The sequence below is a fragment of the Montipora foliosa genome, chromosome 1, assembly GCF_036669935.1.
Source record: "Montipora foliosa isolate CH-2021 chromosome 1, ASM3666993v2, whole genome shotgun sequence".
Taxonomy (NCBI): Eukaryota; Metazoa; Cnidaria; class Anthozoa; order Scleractinia; family Acroporidae; genus Montipora; species Montipora foliosa.
Genome location: NC_090869.1, coordinates 41,279,741 through 41,290,663, shown reverse-complemented (window position 1 = coordinate 41,290,663; position 10,923 = coordinate 41,279,741). Strand labels below are relative to the sequence as shown.

The 10,923-nt window shown below is 39.0% G+C and overlaps 1 protein-coding gene across 1 annotated transcript in view; it reads right to left on the bottom strand.

The window, feature by feature from the left end:
• LOC137998761 (D-2-hydroxyglutarate dehydrogenase, mitochondrial-like) overlaps window positions 1–10,923 on the bottom strand; it is a 72,383-nt gene that overhangs the window by 34,558 nt on the left and 26,902 nt on the right. The window contains exons 5-6 of the mRNA XM_068844639.1: window positions 4,391–4,471; window positions 4,038–4,137 (exon numbers count right to left, since the gene is read on the bottom strand). Of these exons, the coding sequence (XP_068700740.1) occupies window positions 4,038–4,137; window positions 4,391–4,471 (181 nt within the window). The remainder of the gene's footprint in view (window positions 1–4,037; window positions 4,138–4,390; window positions 4,472–10,923) is intronic.

Sequence of the window (10,923 nt, the reverse complement as noted above, 5' to 3'; positions counted from 1 at the left end):
GTTAATTAATGTGGATCAACAACACAAACAAGATTTGTGGACATCGTTTGTATTGCTGATACACTTGGTCGCCTGTGAAGAAATCTGTCGTTGTATCGAGATCTCCCCGGACTACGTGCATTTACTGGACGGCACACAGCACCATAGCTGGAAGAGGCAAAATTGATCCATTAGAAATGGTAATGCAAACCAAGGAGTCCTGTGCCACTTTTCAAGAGCTCGGAGAAGAATGGCAAGTTCAAACTCAGTTGTTTCAAAAGCTATGAACCTTCACGTGTCAAGATAACACCAGTGAGCTGAGAAACCGACTCTTTTGCGATCTGGAATCTCGTCAGTTACCATCTTGTGCTGATTGTCTTAAAGGCCAAGCAAGAAATATGGGCAACGATTTCCTTCAACTTTTCGCGCAGCACTGTTGCTTTGTAAGTTGAAAAACTTTATTGCTCGTATTTCCACCTCCGAGGCCAACTTTTCACGCAATAATTCTGTGTTGCAAGTTGTGTCAACATGTTCAGAGAGTAGAAGGAAGCTCTACAAATTTTACAAATTGATGCAATGGGATTTGTGATTGGTTGTCCCTGACAAGTGCGACATAGCAGAAAATTGAAAAAAAAAAAAAACATGGCTGACAGAGATATTGGAATACGGTGTGCAAACAAAGGTGAAAAATTGTCAGACGATAATAAACTCAGTCTTCAGTTACAAAGCTCTAGAGGCCTATCCCTGCCTATGGGAAACATCAAATTTGAACCACAGGAATAGCAAGCTCAATGAAAATGCTTCACGCAAACTATCGGCGCTAAAATTTGTTGCCGAGCGGTCTGAAAAGGCCAGTGTGTGACAAGTTGAAGGGAACTGTTGCACTTATTACTTGGCCTGAAGAAGCATTGTATGCAGGCAAATTACCAAATAAAAAATTGGAAACTCAGTCTCGTGTGCTACCCAGACGTTGTGACCCCAGCTGAACATGGGTGATGTCCAGATTCTGAAGACTAAATGCATTTAGCCATTGATTGCATGGGGATCCAGCTCCTCAAGCAGCGTGCAGTTATTGTCGTGCAACTGTACAAGATCATGCAAAATTCCAGATTGCCCATGTATGGTGAATGGACTTAAATCTACCAACATGTGTTACCTTCAGAAATGGTAGAGCAGCTGAAGAATTTGTGGATGTTGTATAAATTTGTTTGAGACTGATACGTGTCCTGTAATTTTATTTACAGGACACAATTGTTTCCTTGATGTAAATGTCAAGGAGTATCTGACATCATCAAAAATGGCAGAGCTTAAAGTGGTTCTATGATCAAAAAATCTAATCCTTCTTTTCTTTGAATTTCAAAACTACGATAACTTAACACTAAGTGACCCAAGATTTAAGCCTTAATTTTAAACGTTTCCTCTTTAATGGTCTGCTATTACAAACTTTAAAATCTTCAGGGCACTGGATCGAGGAGACAATGATGTCAAAGGCTCACTATAAGGTTAAGAATGCAATGCATTTAAACGCGACTGAATTAATATGCAGCACTGGAGTTTCGGCCTTTCAGATTTTTAAAATTGTTTTGCATACATTATAAACTGCGTTTACACGCTGAAATTTTTAAGCTTTTGAGTGATTGATGTCACTTTTCCCTAGATCCAACCCTCTGAGGTCCAGTCAGTCAGTTTTTAACGTGAGTAATGGCGGACCATGAAATCCAAAATTTGCCCACCTTCAAAATCTGAAGAAAAAAGGAAGTGATTTTTTGATCATAGTATTACTTTAATTTTAGATTTTCACTCTTGCCTGTAAATTTTGTAAAACAGATTTTCATTGTTTAAGTTATAAAGGCAAAGACTAAAAACAGGCCAGTTTGCAGTTTAAAATGAAACGTATATGTAAAATTTTGACATTGCACTGATGCATAAGTGTTGAGAGGTACTCCGCGAAAATGTATCAAGTTTTGTGGAAAGCTACATCTCCGCAACGTCTATCATACAAAAAAAATAAAGTCTATATGTTATCCCTTTTAGAGTTTGCCCCCATGTTGGTACTCATAAGCCCGATTTTCAGCCCATGGCTCATAGACTAGATTATGGGATAAAAGAGCAGGAAAGAGCACCAGGGAAGAGGCAAAGAAATTTGAGAAATTTAAGCAAAGAAAGCCTCGAGAGAAGCAGAGGAAGGAGAAGAAGAGAAATTTTCAATGAAGAACACTGTTAAAAGCTGAGAGAAATAGAGTGAGAGACAAAACACTTATTTACAACGGTCAGCTAAAAGAGACAAGGAAGGCCTGACAACATGTTGACAAAGGTTCTGGCATATTTCAAGAATCACACACACCACGTTTCCATTCAAGCTTACAGCAGACATCATTGGGGCATTTTTTTGTCATCATTGTCTCTTTTGTCAGACATGTTATAACCCAACTCTCAATCTCGTATAAATTTATATTGGATTGCAGGCCATTTATCTGTAAAGAATGCACTTGTACATGAGTTGCAACAGTTTAGGTTTTTTTTGGCCAGATAAGACTTAGAAAAGCAGTTTGATAAGCTCAAACTGCTCAAACCTGCGATTATCAGCAACATCTTCAACAGCAACTGTCCACACTAAATTAATAGCTTTTGTGTGAAATGGATGTCCAGTCGTAAGCTACTTTTTTGACTGTGAAATTTGGAGTTGAGTAAGTGAATTAGCTCGTTTTAGCTTGACTTTTTAATTAGTAATTTTTGCTGTTGTTCTAAACTGAAGGGAGAGGGTGTTTAAAGATTCAGTCAAATGGAAAATGTTGTCAAAGAGACTACTGTGTATGTTCAGTTTTAGTTGTTGATTAAAATAGTTGTTAGTTACTGTTTGCAAGGCTAGTTTGTTCACTGCTGTCAGCTCAGTGGTGTTTGATCACTGTAAACTGTATACACTTGTGACGATTAATTTTGTACTTTATGCAGAAGCATAGTTATTTACATACACACTTAATTGCTTTCTGGGTCTACAAAAGGGAGCTCAGCTTTTAGGCTTGGCTAAATCTATTAAGTATAATTTTCAGTGGTGAATATATGAGAATTCGATGTTATATTCACTGATGAATATAACATTTTGGAGGCACGGCTGCTTAGGTAAGAAAGCACTTTTAGTACCTTGTTATTGTGTTTTAGCACTTTGTTTTGCACTTTCTTGATATTCACCACTGAAAATTATACTAAACAATAATTATTCGCCTCAGGTTCAGTGAATATTGGGGAGTATTTACCTCGATTATGTCTCTGTAAATATTCACCAATATTCACTTCAACTTGTACATGTAGTTAGGGATTAACACTCTTCAATCTATGATAACGACATACCACAATAGTTCCAGAAACATTTAACCTCTTCTTTTAAGAAGAGGTTAAAAGCAACCATTCTATGTACAGGAAAAAGTTGCTCTAGGGGAATCTCTGTTTACATTTTTTCCTCATTAGCACAAGGTTAAAGGTTTCTAATCCGTCAGCCAAGAATAAAGAACTTAATGATTGAAAGCGCATTGCATAACAAGCTATCGCTGAAATTTTGAACCCATTATACCTGATACATTGTAACCTCTGAGAAAAATTCGAAATTTTGCAGACTGTATGGGATCATCAGAGACTGTCACCCACGAATTTACCGGTTTTGTATGGCTAATAAGTCAGGCTCGTCACCAGAGCAAAAAGCCTTAAAGCTGGAGTTTTAACTAAGCTTAAAACAGGTAATTTTTTTACCTTTTAAAGTCAATTTGTAAATAGTATGATGCCTTCTGTAGGAAAACTCGTACAGGTGTACGTCAATGAAACAAAACGTAAACAATGATGCCAGCAAGCATTTCCTTATAGGAAAGTGAGCACTAAATATAAAGCCAAAAATTGCAGGGAACTCATAATTACTGCTACTATTAATTCTTAATGCCTCATCAAATTGGGCAAATATCCAAAGCTTCTTAAATGTGGTAATAAGGTTTTTGGAACATGAATAGAAATGGACAGTTAACAATTAATATCTCACAGTTTCACTAAGAACACAGCACATGTACATGTACCTTCCTTTTGCCCCTAGGTCCAGTGGCATTATAAAACCTTTTTCCTCCAGCAGTTTATCAAGTGATTCTAAAATACAACCAGCTTCACAGACAAGGATACCTAAAAGAGTTAAAGTTACGTAGCTGCTGTCAGTAAGCATTAAATAAGAGCTGCTACGATAAAAAAATGCGATTATCTCATCATTATGTTCGCAATCATATTCTAGGAAGATGGTTCCATACACCAGGTGTGAGAGGATGGAGCAATCTCCTCCTGAAAACGCATTTTTATATCAGTCTTTTAAATGTCATAAAAGCATGGTGCATAAGTGAGCTTGTGTGACATACAAAAAGGCTGATAAACTCCTAATCACCTGAAACCTCATCAAAGCTTATAACTTGGTTCATCAATGACATGGATAAGATAATTTCATCAAAAACTGGTACACTTCCCCCTGAAATAAAAGAAAAGGTTGCATCCCATTAAAAAAAAAATTGAAAAGACAAAGTGTTCGCCATTAATTATTTTATTATTTCAATGCAGGACCCTGCTGCTGTCAGGTCTTCATTGCATTTCAAATTGTTGGTTGTATTTGATGCAGGTCCAAGCATTAAACTGAGGTTACACCAAAGACATTACACTATGTTGAGAAAATATAACTTTTGTAATACTGAAGTACTTACAGTGTGATGCGCCTTACCATAGCCACCTAACAAAGTTTTTTAAAATTATTTGCCAATAAGGGTGTGTGAATTTGATTGACAGTCACGCCTCCTTGCAAAGTTCATACGGTTCTAAGTTGAACACCTTTGCACGGGTTGTTGAGTTGACGTATTTACACATAGTTGGCAAATGTGAGAGTTTGTTGGGTGGCCACGGTAAGGCGCGTTGCACTGTAATATCAATTGACCTTTGAATAAATTGTTAAAACCTTCTGTACACCAAACCACATGGGATTCACAGATGGTGCAAAACGGTGTAGGTATAGGTAGATTTGAAACCTCAAAGAACAAAGAAACTAATAAATGTATTGTCAGAAAATTATAGGTTCAAAAGAATTCTAAAGTACATTTGAAAAGGCTAGAGCTTATGACAGTTTGCAATGCTTGCTGTCCAACACAAGATTGCCTACTACTAAAATGTTGTTTCCGCCAGACACTCCAGAAATACAGTTGCAACAACAGAGCGCCACTATTGAACTTCAATCCCACTTGTATTTGAGGATCATTTAATAAAGGACAAGGAGTAGGGCCAGTCATCAAACCCTCCATCCAATGAGGACCAAACAAATTCCAAGCCAAATAAAGATAAATTATAATTCCTGTTTGCAACTATCCATCTGCACTTACACCAATGCACCCAACTGCACATAGCCTAAAGTCAACTGAAGTAGTATATGTTCTACTGAAAGCTCCTGTTCTACCAACCATATAGATGACTCGAATGCACCAAATAGGTCAGCCTACCTTTTCACTCAACATCAAGCTAGAGAACTGCTACCTCTACTTGAAGCAGAGACATTCAGTGAACGTTGTCTACAGTAACCCACTTAGCAGAGGCCTTTCTTGCCATAAATGAAAGAAAAACCAATAGCTCCTCCTAAACCCCTAGCTGAAAAAATCACAAGAAAAAGTCGCCAGAGTTGAAACTATCGCGACAAAAGCCCTGAGATAGTTGGCAGTGTAGCCAACCTGCTATTTTTTCCCCGCGCTTGCAACGCGACTAAAGAGTATTTAGCCAATGAAATTAAGGGACTAAAACGGGGTTCTGGTTTGAGCAAAAACAACAAGGCGGACGAAGATAGAAGATTTAATGAGGAAGAAACCATTAAGTTAATTAAATTCCTAGAACAAAACCCTGACTTGCCAGGGCTTGAAATTGTGACTCACTGGTCGCCAATGCGACCAAAAATTGAGTGCTGGCAACTAGATTTAAGAACTGGTCACCAGCTGCAGAATCAAGTTTTGTCTAATAACCCAGGATAAACAGTAGACAACTTTTGTATTTGAATCTTTATATGATGAAATCGTTCAGAAAGCATTGTGATTGTGTGGGGCCTAGGCCGAGCAACTGTAGTATTGCATTTACTCGCAATAAAGGTAAGTTGCTTGCCACGCAAGCTGTAGGAGAATAAAGAACTACGGAGTTTGAAGGGTGAAGAGCAAGGATAGAGGACCCATGTTTGCCTTGCTATGGAAACACCATCACCAAACTAAAGACAAAGCCAAAAACAGCAATGGCTTTAGAGATCTTTCTCCTGCTGGGTTTTTTTTTTTTGTGCTTTTTAATAATTATGACTTTGCATGCAAAGTTGGCGACCAAAATTTATGATCTGGCGACCAAATTTTCCTCACTAGTCGCCAGCTGGCACCTGAGCAAAAGAGTCAATTTCAAGCCCTGCTTGCTGAAGTCATCAAGCAAAAATGTCAGGCTACAGTTGAAGGAGCAGCTACACGTCCATTTAGGTAATTTTCTCGCGTTTTCACGAGAGTAATGTCTTGTCAGTTATGCAATTCTGCAACTCTTGACTGTCTTCATTTTTCACGTCTAGATAATCTGTATTCAGTGCCCACGATCGAAAGAAAAATACACAATCTTCGCACATGCATGAGAAGGATCGTAAAGAAGGAAGTGGACCAAAACTCGTTGAATGACGGTGACAGAACCAAAAAAACGCCTTCAAAGGAATGGAAATTTTATAATGCCATGTTGTTCATGAAAAAGGATATAGAGGAAGATTTAGAAAAGGAGAAGACAAAAGGTGAGAAGGAGATGACGAATTAGGAGAAGGCAACCCTTATAAAGTTTTACAAAAATACACCACAGTTATGGGACGCAAACCGAAAGGAATACCGTGACCGTGACCGTGACCAGAGCATCAATGAAAAGGTTGTCGAAAGAGTTTGATGACAAGTATACCGTTACAGACCTTGCAGAAACGTGGTACAAGTTATCAACCCACTTTCAACACGAGTCAGTGAAGCAGGAGAGCTCACTCAAATCTGGTGCAGGAAAAGAAGACGTCTACCAGTCAGACTGGCCTTTTTTCCCTCCCTCGAATTTATTAAAGACAAAATAGAACCAGATGAGGGCATTTCCAACACGTTTGACCATGTTGCACCTGTGAACTCCTTCAAATGGAAGAGGGAAGAAGAAAGAGAAAATTCAATGGAAAATGCAAAAATAAAAGTGCTGGAGGCCCTTTCATCCAGGCTCAGCGACGACAAAGCAACAACCAGTGGAGGAATGAGTTGGAGAAGTGGCTATGAAGCTGGATTCCAAGCTAGCTTCCAGCAAGGTATTGCTTTAAGCCAGCTCCCAATACAGCAAGTTCAACCCAGGCCTGCCTTCCAATCCCTTTATCTGTTGTAGCATGCAGTCCCTTTTTCCTCTCCACTACCTACGCTCATCTCTCCGAACGTACCTCATGGGCAGCGGATGCTTGATCAAACAACGCCAAGAACAAGCCAAGACTGTATGTCACGACCATTGGCCACCACTGATCCTACAGAAATTGATTGGAACTAGTAGCTTTTCTTCCCTGTTGTTTGCTTAAATGGCTTTATGTGCAAGATTAAATGTCAGAACATACGAACTACTTGCATGAACATAAAAAGTTGAGTCGAGGTAAACTTTCAATTTATACATTTTCTTTGTGTTTTATTTACACACCGAAGCCACTCCCATTCACCAGAGGATATGGCTTGGCATACAATACTGAAACAAACTGCCACTTTCTGTAAGACCTTTCTGTCAATTTAATCACAGGATAGCTTGGCTTATAATATTAAACAAAATTGCCATTTTCTTTAAGATATTTTAAAAAAAGGGTTGTTACACAAAGCTGTTTCAGATTAAGATAGTTTGGCCTGCCATAATACTGAACAAATTCAGCATATACATATTGTAAGTAACTAAACATTTGTCTTTTTCAGTGTTAAAGGTATCTAGCCATTTCCAGGACAGGATAACTTGGTATACTACATGTGCACTTAACAATTTAAGAATGAACATTGAAATTCCTCTTAATAGCAAATAGGTTATTTTAGAAAAATTTAGATTCACTCTTTCACCTTCAGGCTCCTGGGAAAAAACTCATATGAAACCTTTTTTTTTTTAATTTCCACAACCTGGTGGCCACGTTTATTGCTTTAAATTGAATTTTAATATATAGAAATTGCAGGGCTATTGAGAATCTAAATAAGCCAATTCAGAGTTCTAAAGAAAACCAGCGCATGTCATCATAAAAAAAAAGCATATATTAAAAAGTATAGAACAGATACTTGATGAATACAAATATGTGCATATCATTTTCATAACAAAACCAGAAAAGTATATGCTTGTGTTTATCCTTTATGCGCATATGAGTATTTCAGAATTGAGGCTGGCTTATTGTTTGGAGAGGTTTAGGCATTTTCTGGAAGAACACAAGAAATTGAAGAGTTAAGAGCATAACCGCCACATGTTGAATTTTAGGCCGTTTTTCAATTTCTCTTGAATTTGTCTGAATTTTTGCATGTGACCTGCAATTCGATCAAAAACATTGTCCAGTATTGTTTTTTGCTTATTTCTGTTTTTTTTCGAGAAATAACATATGAAAGCTGAGTTTTTCCTTACACGCATTATTTCCCAAAAATGAAATGCAAAAATCGTAAAAAAAAAAATTACTACACAATATTTTTTGATGGAATTGCAGATCACATGCAACAATTCAGACAAGTCTGAGACAGCCTAAAATTCGACATAAGATAGTTATGCTCTCTGAGCCCTTCAATTATAGACATCCCTTGATAAGTGTTATCATTAGTAATACATGTAAACGGATGCCAGTGTCATTCACTGATAAATTTAACTTTCCAGTATCAACAGGTTACAACAAACCTTTTCACTATAAAATCTGCCATTTTGAAAATGGGGCAAACATGGAACATACAGTATTTGTGTACGGGGATGTAATGTCAAATAAGTGCTCTAATATTTGAAACCTACACAAACTTTGAATGATGGAGGTAATACAGAGTCCAAGCATAGAGAGTGCATAATTGCATTTTTTAATTCCCTGCACACATTTTTTTGTACACTCTGCATAGATTACCAAGAACAATTTACGAATGTGCAGTGGAAAGTCAAAAACAGCAATATTACAAAATGTGCACACTCTTTAGTCTAGCTGTATCCCTCAACAGAAATGCTTGGACCCCAAACCGTCACCATTCAAGCGCCATTATATGGCTTAAGGTCTCTGCATTTTGGGTGAAAAGGATCATCACGAAGTTGAGGACTCCGCCACTGCCAAGGTACTACGCCTTCCATCATGACATACTCTGTGAATTCCCTCCTGATTTCCTTGGCTTCCAACCATGAGTTGTCCCCAGTGTGACATCCATTATCTTCTGTGAGATCCTGTGGATGCTGAATCTGGCTAGCCTCTGTTTCAGAACGCAACAAGTTGCGAAGTGTTATTGCAGGGTGATGGAAGTTGCCTGCAGAGGCTGCAGGAGAAGAGGCTTTCTGAACACTCTCCAGAGAGGATACCAAACCCATTTTCAGAGATCCTTCGACACCAGGAAAGTCTATAATTAAAAACACGCTTCTGTTCTGTTAATCCTATTTGGGGATAGGGCTTCGTCAGGTAGGCGGTCAACCGAAATGCATCATCCCCCACAAAGACATGAGGGATGCTCTTGCTGTTGCCTGGTAATGGTTTTGGAGGGCAAATTCTTAATGGATTGTTTTCGATCTCCAGTGCCTTTCAAAAACTGTTGCGCAACCAGTTGCCACCATCTGACATCCTGCCATTTACCCCCACATCAACATTTAAGAACTCATACTCAGGTCCAACAAGATGCAGTCATTAACATTATGCTATCGTTCCCTTTGTAGTCATGATACCTTGAACCAGAATTAATGGGCTGCTCCAGTATAATCCTTTCCACATCTATAGCACCAAGGATGTTAGGCAAGTTCCACCTTTCTTCAAATTTCCTCCCACTCTCTTCTTGAATTTGGCGTTTTCACATAAATTGGGCCTATTTCCTTGTAGATTGCTATGCAGACCTCGGAAATTGCCTGTGAGATCATCTCTCTCCCAAGCCTAAACTGGAAATGCAGGGAACGGAACGACTCACTAGTGGCCAAGAATCTTAGAGCAAGAGCACGCATTTCTCCAGGTTTAATGCTTTCATGCATTACCATGTCTCTTTTCGCTAACCCTGGGGTCAAAGTGTCTGCCAGGACATGAAACTGCGTCTTTGTCACATGCAATAGCTCGTGACACGCCGCAGTATCTGAAATTTCACTTAAAAGTTGATGGTAAAATTCGCGTTCTTTCCTCCTTGCCAGCCATGGACGGACCCACAATGATCTTTTCTTTTCCTCTTTCTTTGCTTCCTTTTTTTCGTCAAAGACAAGAATAGAAATAGCCGATAATATCATGTCCTCGTCCAAAAGGCAGTGTTTGTTTATACCACCCAGGTCTCTTGAAGTATGCGATTCCCGTGGCCTTCAATTTGCAACGCAACAAAATTTGAAAAAAATTGCATCACCAACGCGAGCAAAAAATTGCTTGTGTAGCCGTGGCTTAAGGCAAGAATAACAATTTGAGGTCTTCTTTTCCTGGACAGGGACAAGGCATACACTTTGGGCTAGCTAGCTCAGGGCTAGCTGGGCTAGCTCAGTGGTAAACAGAGTGTATGGTAATCCAGAGGTTGCAGGTTCGAGTCCCAGTTGAGAGTAAACGATTTCTTGGGGTGCAGGGATGGCGCAGTGGTGAGAGCACTTGCCTCCCACCAATGTGGCCCGGGTTCGATTCCCGGATCCGGCGTCATATGTGGGTTGAGTTTGTTGGTTCTCTACTCTGCACTGAGAGGTTTTCTCTGGGTACTCCGGGTTCCCCTCTCCTGAAAA